The sequence below is a fragment of the Amblyraja radiata genome, chromosome 24 (genome assembly GCF_010909765.2).
Source record: "Amblyraja radiata isolate CabotCenter1 chromosome 24, sAmbRad1.1.pri, whole genome shotgun sequence".
Taxonomy (NCBI): domain Eukaryota; kingdom Metazoa; phylum Chordata; class Chondrichthyes; order Rajiformes; family Rajidae; genus Amblyraja; species Amblyraja radiata.
In genome coordinates this window covers 40,479,402-40,503,802 of record NC_045979.1, presented here as the reverse complement: position 1 = coordinate 40,503,802, position 24,401 = coordinate 40,479,402, and the positions used below count along the sequence as shown (strand labels likewise).

General features: G+C 46.4%; 1 protein-coding gene across 4 annotated transcripts in view; it reads right to left on the bottom strand.

Annotated features, from left to right (window-relative positions):
- Positions 1-6,039: 6,039 nt before the first annotated feature.
- tmdd1 (transmembrane and death domain 1) overlaps positions 6,040-24,401 on the bottom strand; it is a 29,249-nt gene continuing 10,887 nt past the window's right edge. For 3 of the 4 annotated variants that reach the window (XM_033042998.1, XM_033042999.1, XM_033042997.1), the window contains 4 exons: positions 22,508-22,684; positions 15,186-15,305; positions 10,535-10,687; positions 6,040-6,496 (listed from right to left, as the gene is read on the bottom strand). In XM_033042998.1, coding sequence (XP_032898889.1) covers positions 6,114-6,496; positions 10,535-10,687; positions 15,186-15,305; positions 22,508-22,658 — 807 coding nt within the window. In that variant the 5' untranslated portion in view covers positions 22,659-22,684 and the 3' untranslated portion in view covers positions 6,040-6,113. The remainder of the gene's footprint in view (positions 6,497-10,534; positions 10,688-15,185; positions 15,306-22,507; positions 22,685-24,401) is intronic. The other variant, XM_033043000.1, reaches the window with a different exon arrangement.

The following is a 24,401-nucleotide window of genomic DNA, read 5'->3' as shown; positions in this document are numbered from 1 at the left end:
GCAAATTCTGGAATATGGTGTACAATTTTGGTCACCAAATTATAGGAAAGATGTCAACAAAATAGAGAGAGTACAGAGGAGATTTACTAGAATGTTGCCTGGGTTTCAGCACCTACGTTACAGAGAAAGGTTGAATAAGATAGATCTTTATTCTTTGGAGCGCAGAAGGTTAAGGGGGGACTTGATAGAGGTCTTTAAAATTATGAGAGGGATAGACAGAGTTGACGTGGATAAGCTTTTTCCATTGAGCGTAGGGAAGATTTAAACAAGAGGACATGATGTGAGAATTAAGGGACAAAGGTTTAGGGGCAACATGAGGGGGAACCTCTTTACTCAGAGAGTGGTAGCTGTGTGGAATGAGCTCCCAGTGGAAGTGGTGGAGGCAGGTTCGATTTTATCATTTAAAAGTAAATTGGATAGCTATATGGATGGGAAAGGAATGGAGGGTTATGGTCTGAGTGCAGGTAGATGGGACTAGGTGAGAGTAAGTGTTCGGCACGGACTAGAAGGGCCGAGATGGCCTGTTTCGGTGCTGTAATTGTTATATGGTTATATGGTTATATAGTTAAACCAAGCCTCATGCCACTCACCATCAACAACACCACAGTCACATCTGTGGAGTCTTTTAAGTTCCTGGGAACCATCATCTCCAAGGAGCTTAAATGGGGGGCTACCATCGACCACAGTCAAAAAGGCCCAACAGAGGATGTACTTTCTGCGACAGCTGAGGAAGCACAATCTGCCACAGGCAATGATGGTCCAATTCTATATGGCCATCGTAGAGTCTGTCCTCGCCTTCTCCATCGTGGTCTGGTTTGGCTCAGCCACCAAGCACGACATCCGGAGGCTGGAGCGAATCGTCCGATCAGCTGAGAAGGTTGTTGGCTACAACCTTCCCCACATTGACGAATTGCACACGGCAAGGGCCAGGAAGCGAGCGGGTAAGATTATCTCTGATTCCTCTCACCCTGCCACAAACTCTTTGAATCACTTCCTTCTGGAAGGCGACTCCGGACTGTCAAAGCTGCCACAGCCAGACATAAAAACAGCTTTTTTTCCACGAGTAGTAGCTCTACTCAATACGCAAAAATCTGTAGCCTCCTTTTGCTCTGGTATTTTATTTAATTCGCATGTTTAATCAATAATGTTTTATTATTAATTTTTAATGTTTTATGTGTCATTCCTAACTGTCACTGTATGTCGTTGTCACTTGCAGGCGGAGCACCAAGACAAATTCCTTGTATGTGAATGCTTGGCCAATAAACTTATTCATTCACATAATTTTATTACTCTCTCAATAACTCAGGATGGAGCAAATTAGGTCCTGGGAAATTATCCACCTTAATGCTCTTCAAGAGCCCCAATATCTCCTCCTCCTTAATCTCAAAATGCCCTTGAATATTGGCGTTCTCCACACTGTCATCCATGCTCTTCTCCTCGGTGAAACAAATGCACAGCATTTGTGTAGAACCCCGTCTACGTCCCCAGACTCCAAGCACAAATGCCCTCTTGATTCTGGAGCGTTCCTGCCTTCTCCCTAGTTATCTTCTTGCTTTTAATATACGTATAAAGCACTGTTGGATTTTCTTTACTCACCAAAACTATTTTGTGGCCCCTTTTGGCCCTTCCAACCACCCGCCTGTGTTCTTTTCTCCTTTCTCTATATTCTTCAAAGGCCCTGTCTGATTCTAAACCTTTTAAACGTTGCATGCTGTTCCATTTTCTTTTTGAACAAATTTACAACCACTTTGGTCATCCAAGGTTCATCACTAGAATCCTAGTGGCGCATTGCTGTAACTACAGGCCGGCCCAAATAACTCCCATCTAGTGGCGTGTTGCAGTAACTACAGGCTGCCCAAATTGTGACCAACACTCCCATCTAGTGGCGTGTTGCTGTAACTACAGGTTGCCCAAATTGTGACCAACACTCCCATCTAGTGTTCAAAAGGGAACTGCAGATGCTGGAATATCGAAGGTACACACAATTGCTGGGGAAACTCAGCGGGTGCAGCAGCATCTATGGAGCGAAGGAAATAGGCGACGTTTCGGGCCGAAACCCATCTAGTGGCGTGTTGCTGTAACTACAGGCTGCCCAAATTGTGACCAACACTCCCATCTAGTGGCGTGTTGCTGTTGCAGAGAAGGTTCACCAGACTGATTCCTGGGATGTCAGGACTGTCTTATGAAGAAAGACTGGATAGACTTGGTTTATACTCTCTAGAATTTAGGAGATTGAGAGGGGATCTTATAGAAACTTACAAAATTCTTAAGGGGTTGGACAGGCTAGATGCAGGAAGGTTGTTCCCGATGTTGGGGAAATCCAGGGCAAGGGGTCACAGCTTAAGGATAAGGGGGAAATCCTTTAAAACCGAGATGAGAAGAACCTTTTTCACACAGAGAATGGTGAATCTCTGGAACTCCCTGCCACAGAGGGTAGTCGAGGCCAGTTCATTGGCTATATTTAAGAGGGAGTTAGATGTGGCCCTTGTGGCTAAGGGGATCAGAGGGTATGGAGAGAAGGCAGGTACGGGATACTGAGTTGGATGATCAGCCATGATCATATTGAATGGCGGTGCAGGCTCGAAGGGCCAAATGGCCTACTCCTGCACCTAATTTCTATGTTTCTATGTTTCTAACTACAGGCTGCCCAAATAACTCCCATCTAGTGGCGTGTTGCTGTAACTACAGGCTGCCCAAATTGTGACCAACATTCCCATCTAGTGGCGTGTTGCTGTAACTACAGGCCGGCCCAAATTGTGGCCAACACTCCCATCTAGTGGCGTGTTGCTGTAACTACAGGTCGACTGTGCTGTGAAGCCCAACATTCTTTGTCAGCCATTCTTGGTATCATGCTTCCCCAGTATGTGAGCTCTCGGGTTAACCATGTTAAAACCGACTCATCTTCCTTATAATTTTTGAAAACCATCCACCTGGGCCCTTCAGACTGGAGTAGGGGTGGAGAATGCTGGAAAGAGATGAGAGTGGACTGATGGGGGATGTTCAGCCATGATCACATTGAATGGCGGTGCTGGCTCGAAGGGCCAAATGGCCTACTCCTACACTTATTGTCTATTGGGACAAAGCCTGGCAAGTGATGAGTGGTACTGATGATTGTCTTTACGCCACCCATCTGCCAAAGGTTAGAACATGGTGTCAGTTTGGGTGAGGAAAACCATTGAAAAGCGAAGCCAGGGGGAGGAGATATGGGTGGAAGAGGAGAGAGAGGACTATGGGACATGTTTTGGAGATGAGCATATGAAGGAGAGGAAGGAGCAACTTGACGTGTGGTGGGGAAGTGTAAACACCAGGATGGGGGTGAGGGAGAGAAGAAGTTCCCTTCAAGAGCAAGCTCATCATCCATCACAGAGACCAATGTTTTCCATTTATTCCATCCAATTCCACCCATACACTTCCCTCTGCCGTTACATCTCACACCTCTCCCCTAATGTTCCATCTCCTTTTTACCACTAGCCTTTGCCACTTCCTCCACCCATCTGCCAAATAACCCCTCACCTGTATCCACCCATCACTTGCCAGGCTTTGCCACCACCACCTCCAAGCTCTCTCCTCCTACTCCAGTTTGAAAGCTTCCAACCAGATAATATCACCTGTCCATTTCCTCCACAGATGCTGCCTGACCATCCAGATTTCTAAAGCACTGCGTTTGATCAAGATTCCAGCAACACAAAATTACAAGAACTTTGAAAAATTAAGAGCCTTAACTGGAAAATTACATAAAACTATCATTAAATTTTGCCGAATATTTATCTCCACAAGAGAGGGTTTGAAATCGGGTCCTTGCCTCAGATTAATTTAAGAATTTGGTATTTTCTGAATAAAGCATTTTAATGATTTAAAATCTCCGCAATCCTTCATCACACGCTCAATCACAAACTGCAAGTTGACAGAGCCATTAATGATGAAACTAAGGAAGTTAGTTTAGTTTAAATTTAGTTTTGATATACAGCGTGGAAACCAGCCCTTCAGCGCATCGACCTGTGATCCCTGTACACTAGCACTAGCCTACATTTGGAACAATTAACATACAAACCTACACATGGAATGCTGTATCTCTAAACCAAAACAAGACATCTGCAGGTTATGTCTCCAATACTAGATGAAACCTAATTATAAAGAAACTTGACAAAAATACTAACTCCATCTGGAGTCCTACACAAAGCATAGATCTAACTCTAGAATCAGTCCATAGAAACATAGAAAACAGATGCAAGAGGCCATTTGGCCCTTTGAGCCTGCACTGCCATGCAATATGATCATGGCTAATCCACAATCAGTAACCCGTGCCTGCCTTCTCCCCATATCCCTTGATTCCGCAAGCCCCTAGAGCTCCATCTAACTCTCTTTTAAATTCATCCAGTGAATTGGCCTCTACTGCTTTATGTGGCAGAGAATTCCACAAATTCACAACTCTCTGGATGAAAACATTTTTTCTCATCTCAGTTTTAAATGGTCTCCCCTTTACTCTTGGACTGTGGCCCTTGGTTCTGGACTCCCCCAACATCAGGGACATGCGGGCGCAGCGTGGAGTTTTACATCGTGGAGCGGTCGAACCCTTGCCAGGGGTCACCTGAGAGGAGTGCTCCGATCGCTGGCCTGGTGACTTTGGCATCATGGGGCTGTGGTCTGCGGAGCTTCTAGCCGCGGGCGTGGCGTGGACTTACCATCCAGAGTCTGGGGATCCCTTGCCGGGGTTTGCCGGAGAAGAGCTCCGACCGCCGGCCTGCGGCCCATAACATCCTGAAGCCGCGGTCTATGGTAGGAAAGTGCCGATTCGAGGGCTCCAAGCCGCGGAGTGTGTTCGACCGTCCCGACGTTGGAGATTTGATCATCACGACGAGAGGGTCTGTACATCCGGCCGTCTGTAGCGGAGAATACGGAGGGTTTATGGCCCCGACCACGGATGAACAAAGGAGGAGAACTGACTGAACTTTGTTGCCTTCCAGCACAGTGAAGAATGCTGTGGTGGATGTCTGTGTTGGATTCTATTGTGTATTGTGTGTTCTTTTTAAGTGTATCGTTGCTGGTAAATTCATTTCACTGCACCGTCGGGTGCATGTGACAAATTAAATTGATTTTGACTATGACTTTGCCATTCTGACAGGACCCGTTTATTCTTACTCTTTGTTTCCTGTCTGCCAACCAATTCTCTATTCATGTCAATACCGCACCACCCAATTTTGCCCACTAATCTCCAGTGTGGGACCTTATGAAAGGTCTCCTGTGTGGGACGTTAACACAGACCATGTTAGGGAACCAGAGCAGCAGCTGGATGATCTGAGGATCATCAGTGAGACTGAGGAGGTGATAGATATTTTGATTCTTTGACATCAGCACTCTGGGAAAAGGTTCTGACTATCTACCCTACCAAACCTCATAATTTTATCAGATCACCCCGCAATCGCCAAGGCTCTGTAGGAAACAATGCAAGTTTCTCCAATCTTTCCTTATAATTAGAACCCCCAAATCTAGGCAATATACTGGCAAACCTGCATCCTATCCACAGCCTCCACATGCTCACAGTAGGTGGGAGTCACAAGAACTGCACATCATACTCCAAATAAAGCTGAATCAACGTTTGATAAAGTTGACTCTTATATTCAGTGCCCTGACTGATGACAGCAAACATGCCATATGCCTTCCATACCCACCTTTGTTGTTGCTTACAGGGAGTTATGGACTTGGACCCCCAAGTTCCCTCTGTAACTCAAGGGTCTTTCCATTATCTGTATACTTTCCACTTACATTCGACAACCCAAGCAAACACTCCTGGCCATACTGGGCGAGTTGAGAAAGTGAACTAATTGTAATCTTCTATCGTGTACAATAGCTCACTTGACAATAAAATCACTTGAACTTGAACTTGAACTTGTACACTGATCTTGCTAATAAAGTAAGATTCCATTCACAATATGACATTTGAATTTTGAAATATTTGGCATTGTTATTTTTTGTTTGTTTTCTGCTTTGAGGCAGACATGACATCAGTTGGTGTGTTCTGTTTGGGTATAAGATCTCAGACACTGCACAGTAAAAGTCTTTAATTCTCTTTACATTTCCTTTATCATGACTGAAACAAAGCTGGACAAGCTTTTTCAGTTTCCACTCCTCTTTGATTTTGCCATTTCTTGGTTCTGATTTACTGCATGAACAGGCAGGCAGTAACGTTTGAGGTGTTTCGATCTTGTTTTCACTTGCACACTCTCATCATCGGAAGAGTACACCATTTGCTTCAGCGGACGCCTTCGGTGCTTGCTGCGTTGAAGCACTTTCGAGCGACGCATTATCTCCAAACAATCTTTCCTCGTTATTCTAACAATGAAATACAGACTGATTGCTCCCAAGAACGTGGAGCCAACAAAACCAAAAAATACACCCCAAAGCACCATCTTGAATCCTTCTGTGGGTTTTCTGGGATAAGGTGGGAGTTTTTCCATTTCAACAATGAGTTCCAGTTCATCCCAATTAATCTCCAGAACTGAAATGGAAAACAGATTTTTGATCAATAAATGTACAAAAACATTTGTAAAATGCTGGAAATGCTCAGCATGTTAAGCTAAGAGGGTAGTCGACATCTGGATTGAGCTGCAAGAGGAAGCGGTAGAAGCAGATACATGAGCAGTCAAATGTCCATGATGACAATGTCCATAGGAGATGTGTCCAGCTCCACCGATCAGATGGAGACACAGGTGGAGCACAGGTGGACACACAGGTGGAGCACAGGTGGACACACAGGTGGACACACAGGTGGAGCACAGGTGGACACACAGGTGGAACACAGGTGGAGCACAGGTGGAGCACAGGAGGAGCACAGGTGGACACACAGGTGGAGCACAGGAGGAGCACAGGAGCACAGGTGGACACACAGGTGGACACACAGTTCAAGTTCAAGTGAGTTTATTGTCATGTGTCCCTGTATAGGACAATGAAATTCTTGCTTTGCTTAAGCACACAGAAAATAGTAGGCATTTACTACAAAACAGATAAATGTGTCCATATACCACGATATAAATATATACACACATGAATAAATAAACTGATAAAGTGCAAATAGCAGAAAGTGGTTATTAATAATCAGAGTTTTGTCCGAGCCAGGTTTAATAGCCTGATGGCTGTGGGGAAGTAGCTATTCCTGAACCTGGTTGTTGCAGTCTTCAGGCTCCTGTACCTTCTACCTGAAGGTAGCAGGGAGATGAGTGTGTGGCCAGGATGGTGTGGGTCTTTGATGATACTTCCAGCCTTTTTGAGGCAGCGACTGTGATAAATCCCCTCGATGGAAGGAAGGTCAGAGCCGATGATGGACTGGGCAGTGTTTACTACTTTTGGTAATCTTTTCCTCTCCAGGGCGCTCAAATTGCCAAACTAAGCCACGATGCAACCGGTCAGCATGCTCTCGACTGTGCACCTGTAGAAGTTAGAGAGAGTCTTCCTTGACAAACCGACTCTCCGTAATCTTCTCAGGAAGTAGAGGCGCTGATGAGCTTTTTGATAATTGCGTTAGTGTTCTCGGACCAGGAAAGATCTTCAGAGATGTGCACGCCCAGGAATTTGAAGTTCTTGACCCTTTCAACCATCGACCCGTTGATATAAATGGGGCTGTGGGTCCCCCTCCTACTCCTTCCAAAGTCCACAATCAGTTCCTTGGTTTTGCTGGTGTTGAGGGCCAGGTTATTGCGCTGGCACCATATGGACAGTTGCTCGATCTCCCTTCTATATTCTGACTCATCCCCATCAGTGATACGCCCCACAATAGTGGTGTCATCAGCGAACTTGATGATGGAGTTCGCACTGTGGTTGGCTACGCAGTCATGGGTGTAGAGTGAGTACAGCAGGGGACTGAGCACGCAGCCTTGAGGTGCTCCCGTGCTGATTGTTATCGAGGCTGACACATTTCCACCAATACGAACAGACTGTGGTCTGTGGATGAGGAAGTCGAGGATCCAGTTGCAGAGGGATGCGCAGACACCCAGTTCTGCGAGTTCGGTAACCAGTTTGTAGGGGATGATTGTGTTGAATGCCGAGCTGTAATCGATGAATAACAGCCTGACATATGAGATTTTGTTGTCCAAGTGGTCCAGTGCGGAGTGGAGGGCCAGCGAGATTGCATCCACCGTTGATCTGTTGTGGCGGTAAGCGAACTGCAGTGGGTCCAGGTTTTTGTCGAGGTAGGAGTTGATTTGCTCCATGATCAGCCTCTCAAAGCACTTCATCACCACCGGCGTTAGTGCCACTGGTCGATAGTCATTGAGGCACGTCACCTTACTCTTCTTGGGCACCGGTATAATTGATGCCCTTTTAAAGCAGGTGGGGACCTCAGACCTCAGAAGTGAGAGGTTGAAAATGTCCGTAAAAACTCCCGCCAGTTGGTCCGCACAGGTTTTTAGAACACGACCGGGTATACCATCAGGACCAGGTGCTTTTCGGGGGTTCGCCCCTCTGAAGGATTTCCTGACGTCGGCCTCTGTGACTGAGACTGAAATGCCATCACAGCAAATGGGGGATCGGGAAGGCACATCAGTATTCTCCCTGTCAAAGCGTGCGTAAAACGCATTGAGCTCGTCAGGGTGGAGCACACAGGTGGAGCACAGGTGGAGCACAGGTGGACACACAGGTGGACACACAGGGGGCAGAGAGGGTAGATTTAGGGAGGTAGCTTTACAGGTGCAGCCAGATAGATGGTTTCTGCCAGGAAAGGTGGGCAGGTAGTGCAGCATGCTCCTGTGGCTCTCCCACTCAAATGTGTGCACCATTTTGGATCCTGTTGTGTGATGGGCTTTCAGGGGCACATAGCAGCAGCCAAGATGGCAGCACCATGTATTGCTCTGTTGAACAGCATGGTAAGTCCCGGCGTGATAGGACTAAATGCATGGTAGGACAACGCATGGTAGGACATGTTACAACTAAGTCCATGGTAGTGCTGGAGTAACTCAGCGGGTCAGGCAGCATCTCTGGAGAAAAAGGATGGATGATATTTTGGGTCGGGACGCTTCTTCAGACTCAAGTCCATGGTAGGACTGAGTCCAGGCGAGTCCCAGTGATAAGGGACTGCATAGTCAGGGGTACAGGCTGGTGTTTCCATGGCCACAAGCGAGACTCCTAGATAGTGTGTCTTCACACTAGTACCAGGGTGAAGGATGTGTCTGAGCGAGGGTGAACAGCCAGGAATTGTGGTCCATCTTGGTTCCAATGAAATAGGTAGAAAGGAAGGTGAGGTCCTGCAAAGAGAATTTAGATTGAAAACAGAACTTCCAGGCTTGTAATGTCAGGATTACTATCTCTGCCAAATGTTAGTGAGGAAAGGAATCGAAAGATAGTGTAGTTCAAGACGTGGCTAAGAAGCTGGTGCAGGAAGATCAAGTTCAAATATAGATTATTGGCCTCTCTTCCAGGGGCTGGACAAGAGGGACAGATTGCATCTGAACTGGAGGGGAATTAATATCTTTCCAGGGAGAATTGATATTCAGGAGGGTTTAAAGTAGCGAGCAGATGGGTAGAAACCAGATCAGACAGTGGAGGAACCAACCGATGGGAAGGTCAAGATTATGACCAGTAAATCTCAAAGGAAGGACAAGCATGGAGAGATTAATGAAGGTGGGTTATACAAGGAGTATTATGGGTAAAGTGCTCCACAGAAACATGAAACGATAGGAACAGAACTGGCAGCTCGACATTCAAACATTTCAACCTTTCATATGTCTTAGCAATTTGATTGATTTTTATGAAGAAGTAACAAAGGTGATTTATGAGGCTAGGGTGGTGGATGTTGTCTACAAGGCATTTCATAAAGTCGCTCATCGTAGGCTGATTCAGAACATTAAGATGCATGGGGTCTGAGGCAAATCAGTAGTTTGTGTTCAGCTTGTTCTATCTGCCCACCATCCCCATGTGAAAAAGGTTAGAAACATAGACAATAGGTGCAGGAGTAGGCCATTCGGCCCTTCGAGCCAGCACCGCCATTCAATGTGATCATGGCTGATCATCCAAAATCAGTACCCTGTTCCTGCTTTCTCCCCATATACTTTGATTCTGTTAGCCCTAAGAGTTAAATCTAACTCTCTCTTCCCCTCAGGTCCCCTTTATATTTTAAAACTGGATCCTTAGTGACTAAGGTAGCTTTTGTCCACCCATCTGTCAATCAAGCCCCCACCTCACCTGTATCCACCTATCCACCTTCTTTAGTCTGAAGAAGGGTTTCGGCCCGAAACGTCACCTATTTCCTTCGCTCCATAGATGCTGCTGCACCCGCTGAGTTTCTCCAGCATTTTTGTGTACCTTCCACCTATCATTTGCCAGGCTTTGTAATGCCCCGCCTCTTTCCTGCACTCTCTCCCCCACCACATTCAGTCTGAAGAAACGTCACCTATCCATGTTCTCCACAGATGCTGCCTGCCCCGCTGAGTTACTCCAGCACTCTGCGAGTGTTGAGCAAGATTCCAGCATCTGCAGTTCCTTGTGTCTATAGTATAAATCTCTATGCATGACAAAGATACGTTTAACTCTCTGAACTTGAACTTACGTTCACTCCGTTTGTCTCTGTTACTGTCCTTCGTTTTAATTTCATCATCAGTTACAATCAGTGAGGAGTGTGCGTTCTCCAGTGTTTTACCATATTCTTCAATATTCTTATACACTTCCAAAGTCTTGTCTTGGTTCATATTTTTTCGCATTTCTGGCAAAAGGAGGTAGATTTTAGCTATCAGAAAAGTCCATCTTCCTGCAAGAAGTTGTCATTGTAATTTTGTAACCTCGTATGATAAATTGTGAAAATATAAGATCAAACATAAATAAACTGAAAACAAGATATAGAATCTCTGCTCGTGCCTTTAGCTAACAAACATCCTCTCATCAAATTCATGGTTAGAATTAGTTTTACTCTTGCTACATAATATTGTAGGAATAATGTGATATGTGAGACTTTACTCAGAACTGCTGTAGTTTGGGAGCAACAGCAGCAGGAGTTTAGCAAGAGATACGACTGATTGGCTCTAGCCCAAGTGGGAGGAGAGAAGTGAGTCAGTGCTGGGAAAACAGTTGAAAACTGAGGAATTTGGTTTGTAAATTGGTAAACCAGGCAATTTATCAGTCAATTTAAGCAAGACTGCTCTTGGGGAGCGGCAGTGAGGGAAGTGTGAGTCTTTGGCTCGAGTGTCTTAGGAGAGGAGACCACGCAATACGCTTGAGAGGTAGAGACGAAAGAAGGAGATGTCAGGCAAGCTGATTCAGTGCGATGCTTGCAGTATGTGGGAGGTCAAGGACACCGCTGGTGCCTCTGGCTGCTACAAATGTGAGAAGTGCATCCAGGTAGAGCTCCTGAAGGGCCGTGTTGGGGAACTGGAGAAGCAAGTGGATGACCTCCGGTTCGTCCGAGAAATGGAGTCGTTTCTCGACAAGTCCTACAGTACGATTGTTACACCTAAGGTACTGGAAGAGAGAAGGTGGGAGACAGTGAGAAAGGGAGGGAAGCATGGAATGCCAACGTCCCCGGGTGTTGTACCTCTTGTGAACAGGTTCACCCACTTAGAATCTGTTGGGACAGAAGAGGTGTTTACACTGGGCGACGGACTGGCTTGTGATGCGAATAGGGCTGTTGAGCCAGAACCAAAAAGGCCTAAGGCAGGCAACGCCATTGTAGTGGGAGACTCCATTGTGAGAGGTACGGACAGGGGTTTCTGCGGCAACAGACGGGATGCGAGGATGGTGTGCTGCCTTCCTGGTGCCAGGATCCAGGATGTCACGGACAGAGTGCAGAAAATCCTCAAGGGCGAAGGTGAACATCCGGAAGTGGTAGTGCATGTCGGCACAAACGATGTCGGAAAGAAGGGGATGAATATTCTGCAGTGTGACTTTAGAGAGCTCGGAAAAATGCTGAAAAGCAGGACCTCCAGGGTTGTTTTCTCCGGTTTGCTTCCAGTTCCTCGTGCTGGCGAGAGCAGGAACAGGGAGATACGGGACCTGAACGTGTGGCTGAGGAACTGGTGCACGGGGCAGGGATTTAGATTCTAGATCACTGGGATCTGTTTTGGGGTAAGGGGGAACTGTACAAAAGGGACGGATTGCATCTTAACAGGTGTGGGACCAGCATTCTGGCATGCAGGTTTGCCACTGCTACACGGGTGGTTTTAAACTGAATAAGGGGGGTGGGGTGTCGAATGGGATAGTGGAGGATGGAGTTAAAGGGAAAGGGTTTCTTAAATGTGTGAGCGTAGAGACAGAGGGGTGTAAAATGAGGGTAGAAGCAATAGGTAGCAAGGTGAAAAGTAAAAGTGGCAGGCAGACAAAACCAGGGCAAAAATCAAAAAGGGCCACTTTTCAACATAATTGTATAAGGGGTAAGAGTGTTGTAAAAACAAGCCTGAAGGCTTTGTGTCTCAATGCAAGGAGCATTCGTAATAAGGTGGATGAGTTGAATGTGCAGATAGCTATTAATGACTATGATATAGTTGGGATCACGGAGACATGGCTCCAGGGTGACCAAGGCTGGGAGCTGAACATCCAGGGATATTCAATATTCAGGAGGGATAGAGAGAAAGGAAAAGGAGGTGGGGTAGCGTTGCTGATTAGAGAGGAGATTAACGCAATGGAAAGGAAGGACATTCGTTTGCAGGATGTGGAATCGGTATGGGTAGAGCTGCGAAACACTAAGGGGCAGAAAACGCTGGTGGGCCACCTAACAGTAGTAGTGAAGTTGGAGATGGTATCAAACAGGAAATTAGAAATGCGTGCGACAAAGGCAAAACGGTTATAATGGGTGACTTCAATCTACATATAGATTGGGTGAATCAAATTGGCAGGGGTGCTGAGGAAGAGGATTTTTGTATTGTATTGTATTGTATTGTATTCAAATTTATTGTCATTGTCTCAGTTAGAGACAACGAAATGAATTTCCCTTACAGGCAGTATCATAAAAATAAAAATAAATAAATAATAATAAAGCACAAACACTGAAAATCCACGACACAACATAACACAGTGGCACCAAGGTGAGGAAGGCACCATAGTCCAGCCAGCCTCCTCTCCGTTCTTCCCAGATGTTCACTCGTGGTCGAGGCCTTCCTAGCACCCGCAGTCGCCGCCCCGGGCGGCCCGATGTTCAGGCCCTCACGCCGGGCTGGTGGAACGCCGACGCCGAACCCCCACGGTGAACATCCTCCTCCTCAGCGGCCCGGAACTCCCGATCAGCCGTCTCCCGCAGCTCCCGAGTCCGCCGCTCCCGAGTCCGCCGCTCCCGAGTCCGCCGCTCCCGAGTCCGCCGCTCCCGAGTCCGCAGCCCCCGTGTCCGCAGCCGCCGAGTCCGCAGCGCCCGCCCGAGTCCGCAGCGCCCGCCCGAGTCCGCAGCTCCCGAGTCCGCAGCTCCCGAGTCCGCAGCTCCCGAGTCCGCAGCTCCCGAGTCCGCAGCTCCCGAGTCCGCAGCTCCCGAGTCCGCAGCTCCCGAGTCCCGCAGCTCCCGAGTCCGCAGCTCCCGAGTCCGCAGCTCCCGAGTCCGCAGGCCGAGCTGGGCAGAGTCGCAGGTCCCCGCGCTGTCCATCAGCGCCGCCCGCGTTGGGAGCTCCGCAAACCGCAGCTCCATGATGTCGGTGCAGCAGGTCCAGCACTCTGGGCTCCAGACGGCGACCCCCGGTAAGGCATCGCCAGCCCCGCGATGTATCAGCGCTGTCCTGCCGCTGCTGGAGCTCTGGTCGCAGGAAAGTCCACGCCAATCCAGTAGGTAGGCCGCTGGTGGTGGTGGTGGGGGAGGGGGGGGGGGGGGGGAGGACGCGACTCGAATAAAAGTTGCGTCTTCACCAGGAAGCGGCTGAAGGACGGTATCCCCCGCACCGTGCCCTCTTCCCCCACATCAAAACACAAAAAAAAACCACCAAAAAACACACTTTTACATAACTAAATAAACAAAAAAACAAAAAGATACCGGGCTGTAGGTGGAGGCAGCTGGCACCAGCGCCACCGGAAGTACAACACTTGGAATTCTTGGAATGTATGCGGGATAGTTATCTAAATCAACATGTAGAGGAACCAACGAGAGAGAGCAGGCTATTTTAGACTGGGTATTGAGTAATGAGGAAGGGTTAGTTAGCAGTCTTGTTGTACGTGTCCCCTTGGGCAAGAGTGACCATAATATGGTTGAGTTCTTCATTAGGATGGAGAGTGACATTGTTAATTCGGAAACAATGGTTCTGAACTTAAAGAAAGGTAACTTTGAGGGTATGAGACGTGAATTGGCCAAGATTGACTGGCAATTAATTCTAAAAGGGTTGACGGTGGATATGCAATGGAAGACATTTAAAGACTGCATGGATGAACTACAAAAATTGTTCATCCCAGTTTGGCAAAAGAATAAATCAGGGAAGGTAGTACATCCGTGGATAACAAGGGAAATCAGGGATAGTATCAAAGCGAAGGATGATGCGTACAAATTAGCCAGAAAAAGCAGCATACCGGAGGACTGGGAGAAATTCAGAGACCAGCAGAGGAGGACAAAGGGCTTAATTAGGAAAGGAAAAATAGATTATGAAAGAAAACTGGCAGGGAACATAAAAACTGACTGCAAAAGTTTTTATAGATATGTGAAAAGAAAGAGATTAGTTAAAACAAATGTAGGTCCCTTACAGTCAGAAACAGGTGAGTTGATCATGGGGAACAAGGATATGGCAGACCAATTGAATAACTACTTTGGTTCCGTCTTGGTGCAGGAAGATTGCTCCCGATGTTGGGGAAGTCCAGGACAAGGGGTCACAGCTTAAGGATAAGGGGGAAATCCTTTAAAACCGAGATGAGAAGAACTTTTTTCACACAGAGAGTGGTGAATCTCTGGAACTCTCTGCCACAGAGGGTAGTCGAGGCCAGTTCATTGGCTATATTTAAGAGGGAGTTAGATGTGGCCCTTGTGGCTAAGGGGATCAGAGGGTATGGAGAGAACGCTGGTACGGGATACTGAGTTGGATGATCAGCCATGATCATATTGAATGGCGGTGCAGGCTCGAAGGGCCAAATGGCCTACTCCTGCACCTAATTTCTATGTTTCTATGTTTCTATAATCTTTAGAATTCAGTAACTGAAATGACTGATTTTAAATCTTGTTGGACGTCAGGTTATTGGCAATATTTAGACAAGCTAACAATGATTATCGAATGCTTACTGGCTAAATATGCAGTAATTATTGAAAGAATTACCGTTATCAATATCTTCTCGACCGACCTGCCTGAGTGCCCGTGACAGGCGATCCCAGTACATGCTGTCTCCATCATCCCGCAGCCACTCGATTAAAATGTCCACGCAGTTTCGGAATTCATCTAAGAAACAGAACAATGAATAATGTAAAAGAACACTGATGATGAGTTCTGCAGCAGTAAATCTCTGACAATGAGCTGCTTTCAATGAGACCATGTGTTCTGTCGTATCCTTAATAAATTAAACTCCAACCAGCTCAAGGACAGAAATGAATGTGGAAACAAGGAACTGCAAATGTTGGTTTACAAGGAAAGACACAGAATGCTGGAGTAACTCAGCGGGTCAGGCAGCATCTGTGGAGAACATGGATAGGTGACGTTTCACAGAGTGCTGGAGTAACTCAGCGGGTCAGGCAGAATCTGTGGAGAACACGGATATGTGACATTTCTGCTCTGGATTTAAGTCTGAAGAAGGATCCCAACCTGATAGAAATGAACGTCTGAATAGCCGGAAACCAAAGACTTGACATTTTATAAAGGCATCTCAGCATCATAGAATTGTAGAATAGTTACAGCACAGGAGAACAAGATCAGCTTATTCCGAATTGCACTGCTTGCTCCATGCAGCAGCAGCAGCTTCAGGAGTCAACATCCAGGCACTGTAAATATCACCACGATTTCTGCCTTTGGAACCAACGTGCTTTCACTTCTATTTATAGAGTTTAGTGAAATTCCGGCCGAAATCTATGTAGATTATATCAAATACATTATCCTCATCAACCTTCCTTGTTAAACCTTAAAAATATTCAATCATTATGGCGATATGATCTTCCCTTCAGAAACCCTGACTGCCTTTGATTATAGTCATGGAGTGATACAGTGTGGAAACAGACCCTTCGGCCCAATTTGCCCATACCAAACAACATTAAATAGTTTATTTCAAAATGCTCAGAATCCCTCTGAGTTGGTGTAGCTGGTAATATTAGAGTGTAACCGGGTGTAGTTGGCACATATCGTGTGTCTGGGCCATGTGGCTCTTTGACCACTTTCAGTAATTTACCTTTCTACTTTAATTTAATGTTGTACAAACCGGCTTGTAATTTTACTTCAGAGTCACGTGAGTGACTACGTGAAGACCCCGCCAGCACGCATGCGCGACATAGCGTCTCACACAGTGCAACAGCGACGGGCGGGGGAAGAGCTCTCCCGCGACAGTTTAAAATGGGACCTACAGGTAAGTTAAGCTTATTCTGAGGTCGTTATTTCGAACCCTTGCTGTGTTCTGTGTTTTCAGCGAACATGGACAAGGGAAGAAAACTAAAGAAGGTCGCGCCCCGTCCGACTGTGGTGGCCCAGGAGGGTTCCAGCAGTGGGGTGTGTCCGGCGGCACCTGGACCGCACTCGCTGCGGTCCACAGTCACCGATACAATCACTGCACAGCCAAGCCCAACTCCGCAAGCTGCTCAGCTCGAACCACTGCAGTGGGTTGGAGGCAAGGCAAAGCAGAAGTCGGTCCGGCCGATAGACTCGGATGAGTCCGGTCAGGATGACGCGCTGCCCGAGAGCGGCAAAGGTGACCGTTTATCCCACATGGAGCGGTTGATGGAGCAGATGCTCCAGCGAGACTTGCTCCGGGAGATGGAGCAAGCTCGCCATGGGAGATGGAGCAAGCTCGCCATGGGAGATGGAGCAAGCTCGCCATGGGAGATGGAGCACGCTGCTGGGAGTGGTCAACAGGTTTGCGGTATCACCACGAGCAGGACAGCCGTTGCATTTGAAACTGGCGGCCAGTATAGACTACCTGTCCTTCCACCCGCTACAGGAACAGGTAGTCAATGAGACTATGGACAAATATACACCTCCGGAGAACTGCATCTCGCTAAATGTACCGGCTGTTAACAGCCAAATCTGGGGGTACATTGGGCTGGGCATAAGGACCCAGGAGGTGAAGCTCCAGAAAGTCTTAAAGCTCCTGACGTCAGCAATTACGTTTATGTTCGTTCGGTTGATGGGGTCGAAATGACCGATAACCAGCAGGACACACTGGCTCTACTGTGTAACACACAGTATGAGATCAACTGCCTATGGAAGGACGCCATCAGGCCTGCCCTCAATCCCAAATTTGCAGGGTTGTGCAAAACTGCAACTGCACAACCACAAATACTGCTCTTTGGGAAGGACTTGTCGAAACAAGTCAAAGATCTGGACGAAGAGTCGGAAGCCGTTGGGCTTATGTAGTATATATATAAATATATACTACAAAGTATTTAGGGATACAAAATTGATTTCATCCAAAAAAGTATGCCACCAGTTCAACATGTACCTCACAGGGAATTTGTACTCTCACAAGGGGAAAAATGCGAGGGACATGCAGAACTGGTGAGGTTACATGCAAAAGGAGTCATAGAGAAAACGGAACATGACTCTCTGGAATTTGTATCGAATATTTTTACAAAAACCAAGAAAGATGGTGGATGTCGCATCATCATTGACATCGGACGACAGATGGCGCAATGGGCTAAGTGTTCGGCTGGCGACCGGAAGGTAGCCGGTTCGAATCCCGCTTGGAGTGCATATTGTCGTTGTGTCCTTGGGCAAGACACTTCACCCACCTTTGCCTGTGTGTGAATGTGTGTGAGTGATTGGTGGTGGTCGGAGGGGCCGTAGGCGCAGAATGGCAGCCACGCTTCCGTCAGTCTGCCCCAGGGCAGCTGTGGCTACAGAAGTAGCTCACCACCACCGAGTGTGACTGAGGAGTGAATGAATAATGCGATGTAAAGCGCCTTGAGTATTAGAAAGGCGCTATATAAATCCCATCCATTATTATTATTATTGACTTAACTACACTGAATACTTTTGTTAGGTATATACATTTCAAAATGGAAACATTTGTTACTGCCAAACAATTAATTTCCAAAGGATACTTCATGGCATGCATCGATTTGAAAGATGCATACTATTCAGTACCCATTCATAAGGATCATCGTCAATACCTAAAATTTAACTGGATGGGGCAACAATGGCAGTATAAAGCGTTGCCTAATGGTTTAACATCAGCCCCAAGACTGTTTACCAAGATATTAAAATCCAGCCTTGGCAATACTGAGAAAACAAAAACATATTGTCATGGTATATCTTGATGATATTTTGATAGTGGGGAAAACCCTGGAATTAGCTAAATCAGCGGTATTAGCTACCAAACATCTGTTTGAAACACTGGGGTTTGTCATACATCTAGATAAATCTAAGTTGACACCATCCACAACTATGGACTATCTGGGATTCACAATTAACTCTATCCGCATGTCTGTAACATTGCCAAAAGACAAAGCAGCAGAATTGGTGATAGCCTGCAACAAATTGATTGTTACTAATCAACCATCTATTTGACAGGTGGCAAAAGTGATTGGGAAATTAGTAGCAGCATTTCCAGCTACTCAACTTGGACCTTTGCATTACCAAAACTTACAAAGGGCAAAGGCGCAAGCGTTAAAACAACATGCAGGTCATTTTGATCGACCTATGCAATTACCAGCTAAAGCAATTTCAGAATTACAATGGTGGAAAGAAAACATTTGGCATAGTTCCAGCCCCATCGTTATCAGAAACCCAGCATTCACTTTACAAACGGATGCCAGTGCTCAGGGCTGGTGAACAACTAACATTATATCTAGTACTGGTGGCAGATGGAACATACAAGAATCATCACTACTACAGACACTGGGTATAAATTATTTAGAAATGTTGGGTGCGTTTTATGGGCTAAAAGCTTACTGTTCAGCTATGCACCATTTGCATGTCCGCCTACAAATTGACAACACCACAGTGGTGGCTTATATTAACCATATGGGTGGAATAAAATCGATATCGTGTGACGATCTGGTCAACACAATCTGGCAATGGTGTGTCAACAGACATATTTGGCTATCAGCAACTTACCTACCAGGTAAGCTCAATACAGTGGCAGACACCAGGTCACGAAAATGTAATGACAACACCGAATGGATTTTGAACCATAAAGTGTTTGCTGATATTACAAAGCGGTATGGTACACCTGATATCGATCTCTTTGCATCCAGACTGAATCACCAGTTACCAACATATGTCGCTTGGGAACCAGACCCTGAGGCGGCAGTGATGGACGCATTTTTGCTGAATTGGGAAAAATTGTTTTTCTATGCCTTTTCCCCCTTCTGCCTCATCAGTCGGGTCCTACGCAAAATACAAAGGGACTCGGCTTCAGGTATTTTGGTAGTACCCGACTGGCCTACACAGCCATGGTTCAATGTGGTCCTCGACATGGTCACTGAACCACTCATGACCATTTCCAAAAGGCCAGATCTATTGGTCCATCCTGTTACGGGCGAAAGTCATCCGTGCCATGACAGGATAAATCTGTTGGCTTGCAGAATCTGAAACGGCCTCTGTTGGATCTGGGATTATCGGACAGGACCATGAACATGATCACGGCGGCCTACTGAGAATCGACTAAGAAGCAGTACCTCTCCAGCATTCGGAAGTGGGAAGCGTACTGCTCGAGGACTGGGATAGCATACAGATCAGCTACAATTACCAACATCCTGGAGTTCCAATCCAGCCTTCACTTCGATGAAGGACTGAGTTACAGCACAATTAACTGTGCTATGAGTGCTCTGTCAGCGTATTTATGGCAGGCACCAGGACAGCAGTCCATAAGATCTCACCCTCTGGTTGCCAAACTAATGAGGGGTATCTATAACACCAATCCCCCCAGACCAAGGTACACCCAGATGTGACATGTCAGTATCGTCCTGACATTACTAAGGGGTTGGTCACCAGCCAAGTCCCTTTCCCTGGAACAGCTCACTCTAAAAACCTTCATGCTGATGGCCTTGGTCTCAGCCCAAAGGGTCCAGTCCCTATACAAATTAAGACTGGACAATATGGTAACATCAACTGACAAGATAACATTCAGAATCTTGGAGCTGATCAAACAGAGTAGACCGGGAACTTCGGGACTGACTTTGGAATTCCGGGCATACCCACCTGATCCCCATTTGTGTGTCATGCCACATCTACTGCTTTATCTTAGGACAACAAAAGCCTTAATAGGAAGCGAAATGGCATTATGGGTTAGCTTCAAACAGCCTCATGGTCGGGTGTCAGTACAGGCCATCTCAAGATGGCTCAGACAGGTTCTGGGGGCTGCTGGGGTGGATACTGACATTTTTAAATCTCACTCCACCAGGGTAGCATCAACATCGGCGGCCAGAAATATGGAGGTACCAATGGACCATATTCTGGCAACAGCAGGATGGTCTACAGAAAGGAATTTCCAAATATTTTATAACAAGCCGATTGCCAAACCTGCAGAGTTTGCAGAAAGAATTTTAAGTTCTGCCAATATATAATTTAGCCCGAGGGAGCGTTATTTTTTTTGTTTAAAAAATAAATATCGTTATTGTTTTAAAAAAATTGATTCATGTTTAATTACGATAACATACTTCCTCCCTTGGATGACTTCGGCAGTGAGTGAAGCATGGATTGTTCCACGGCTTGAAATCACAGATCTTTAAAATCTTCACGTAGTCACTCACCTGACTCCGAAGTAAAATAGTAAGATTAAACGAGAACTTACCAGTTTGAAGTTTGATCTTTATTTTATGAGGAGTTACGATGAGGGATTACGTGCCCTCCGCTCCCACCCTCTATTATAAAGGTCAACTGGTATCCTAGTTCTTCTTATCTTACTATGTTTATTTCAATTACTATTCCTGTGATTCCACACCGCTGCTTTGAAGAATGTCACGCATGCGTGCTGGCGTGGTCTTCACGTAATCCCTCATCGTAACTCCTCATAAAATAAAGATCAAACTTCAAACTGGTAAGTTCTCGTTTAATCTTAAAATTATTGTTTACTGCTTCCTCTCATTAGTAGTCTGATACCATTGCTGTAGCCAGGGAGGAGTGAAACATTGATGGCCAGTGGTTCAGGAAGCATCTTGCAGAGGCAAGGGAGTGATCAACATTTCCTGCAACCGGATTGAAAGTGCAGTCACCTATATTGTCAACTGCAAACTTACTAATCTTGCCTTGTGCATTCCCTCCAAATCCTTGACCTAAACCTCAAACAACAATGGGCCCAGAACCAATAACTGCGGCACACCACTAGTCACAAACCTTCAGTTCAAAAACAACCTTCCACCATCACTCTCTGCTTCTATCCATGAAGCCAATTCTGTATCCAGTCAACTAACTCTGGATCCCATAAATAGAACAAGTTGACCTACAACATTAGGCTGTGCACACCATACGCAAGCAGAAGTAACCTTCAAAAGCAGCCCACTTAGCATCAGAGTGAAGGTGGTCTGGGGGGGATGACGAAGACAATGCAGGAGTGGGAACAACAAGTAGAGAGGATGGTAAAGACGGCATGCTTGCCTTCATTAGTTTGGGCATTGAGTATAAAAGTTGGCAAGTCATTTTTTAATTATATGTAACTTTGGTCAGACTACATTTGGAGTATGTACAGTTCTGGTTGCCACACGATAGGAAAGATGTGGGCCTTTGGAGAAGATACAGAAATTAGTTTGATGAATGGTCCTGACCTGAAACATCATTTGTCCATTCCCTCCACTGATGCTGCCTGACACACTGAGTTGCTCCAGAATTTTATGTTTCACAAGTATGTTGCCTGGATTAGAGGGTATTAGGTAAAAGGAGAGTTTGGACAAACTTTGGATGTTTTCTCTGGAGGCTGGAGGCAATCAGATAGAAGTGTATAGAATGATGAGAGGCATAGATAGGGAAGATAGTTAGGATGGAAAGGAGAAATACAAGAGGGCATAGGTTTAAGGTGAGAGGGGAAAGGTTTAAAGGAGATTTGTGAGGCACGTTTTACACAGATGAATGGGTGATAGGTGTGTGGAAAATGCTGGTGTTCGGTACGCATTACAATAAACAAATATGATAGGAATGTTAGAGCCATTTACACAGACGCATTAACTGGCGGGATACCAACCATGGACAGTGGATGGAATTAGTTTGATTAGCTTCATGGTCAGTACAGACATGCTGGATCATAGTTCCCATACTGTTGTATGTTATATGTTGCATGTTCATTGGCAAACCCAATTGACTGCTCAAAATTGATGCATGTTGCCAATCTCACCCTAAATATTCAACTTTAAGTTAGTAAAATATAGAATATTTTACACTTTACATTTTGATCACCAATTAATTGGGCTCTTACTGTTGTTTGTAATATATTTAACGAATTGGATGAAAATGTACATTTTTCTGATTAGTAACTTTGTAGATGTTTGCTATTTTGTGGATTTACCTACCGAGTTCTCTGCGTTTTCTAGTCTTGAATAGATTGTCATTTTCCTCCAACATATTATCAATCTCCTCCATGATATTCTGTTCAGGGTTGGTCAGCTTTGTGTGTAAAGCTTCACATTCAACAGAGGTGAGAAGATCTGCAATTCGACTCATTTGGTGAATTCCGATATCATCCGCAGCTGCGAAAGAGAATTTATCTCCGTAAGTGAACGAGATGGGATTGTTGTAGCAATTGTATCCATTAAAAAATTATTTTCAACTAGTTAATTTGCCAATAATGTTATGAATGAGAATGGCCCCTCACAGCTCCAGTACTGGAGTTAACCTGGGCCTCTGGTGCTGACTGTAGAGACTGCACCTTCTTCCAGCAGAAGATGGCGGCTTTGTAAGGTGAAGGTGAAAGTCAACAGCTCTGAATTGCCTGTGGGCTCACCTCCCATTCCCACTCCATCCCATTCCCAGCCCTAGCCCACCCTATCTCACTCCCACTCCCACCCCACTACCACTCCACTCCCACCCCCACTCCCACACCCACCCTATCCCACTCCCACTCCACCCCCACCCTATCCCACTCCCACCCCACTACCACTCCACTCCCACCACCACTCCCACTCCACTCCCACCCCACTCCCACTCCCACCCCACTACCACTCCACTCCACTCCCACCCCACCCCCACTCCCATTCCCACCCTATCCCACTCCCACTCCACCCCCACCCTATCCCACTCCCACCCCACTACCACTCCTCTCCCACCACCACTCCCACTCCCACTCCCACCCCACTACCACTGCACACCCACTCTATCCCACTCCACCCCCACTCCCACCCTCCCACTCCCACCCTATCCCACTCCCACCCCACTACCACTCCACCCCACCACTCCCACCCTATCCCACTCCCACTCCCACTCCCACTACCACTCCACCCCCGCCCTATCCCACTCCACCCCCACTCCCACCCTATCCCACTCCCACTCCACCCCCACTCCCACTCCACTCCCACCCTATCCCACTCCCACCCCACTACCACTCCACTCCCACCACCACTCCCACCCTATCCCACTCCCACCTCATTCCCACTCCATCTCAGCCCCACTCCCATCCCAAATCTCTGTGGTTGATTCGGGAAGCGCGACATGGTCAGTGGAGGAGGTCTGCTGTGCAGCGGCAACACCTCATCTACAGTATCCGGTGTTTCCGATCTGGCCTCCTGTACATCGGTGAGACCAAGCGTAGTCTTGGCGACTCTTTCACTGAACATTTGTGCTCGGACCGCAAAGGCTTACTGGAGCTCCCAGTTTCTAACCATTTTAACTCCCTTCCCATTCCCCCACTGAGCTTTCTGTCCTGGGCCTCCCCCACTGTCCGAGTGAGGCCACACACAAACTGGAGGAATAGCACCTCGTATTCTGCTTGGGTAGCTTACAACCCAATGATATGAATATTGAATTCTCTTGGTTTAGATAATTTCCTCAAAGACCTCAACCCCCCACCCACCCTGCTTCACCTGAACCCTGGTGTCCTTGCACCATTGTTACTCCAGCATTTTGTGTCTACCCTTGGTATAAACCAGCATCTGCAGTTGCTTGTTATGACATTCTAAAGGAGTACTAGATAGTTTATGTTCACCTCGGCAACCAACTGCTGTTTAGACATTTCATAGATCCAATGTCTGTTGCTTTGCTTTGAAATTTCCAATTTCTAAAATATTGAACCTAACGATGACCTCCCATGTTTGTTGAGAGAAAATGATTAATTCTAAAACACAACAGTGAACAAAATTATTCAGGATAATCCTCATATCCTCCAATCCCTTGGCTGTGGAAATTGAACAAAGCTTTCAATTCTAACCTGTATCCTCTGCTGAACATGTTGCGAGACACAAAAGTAGAACT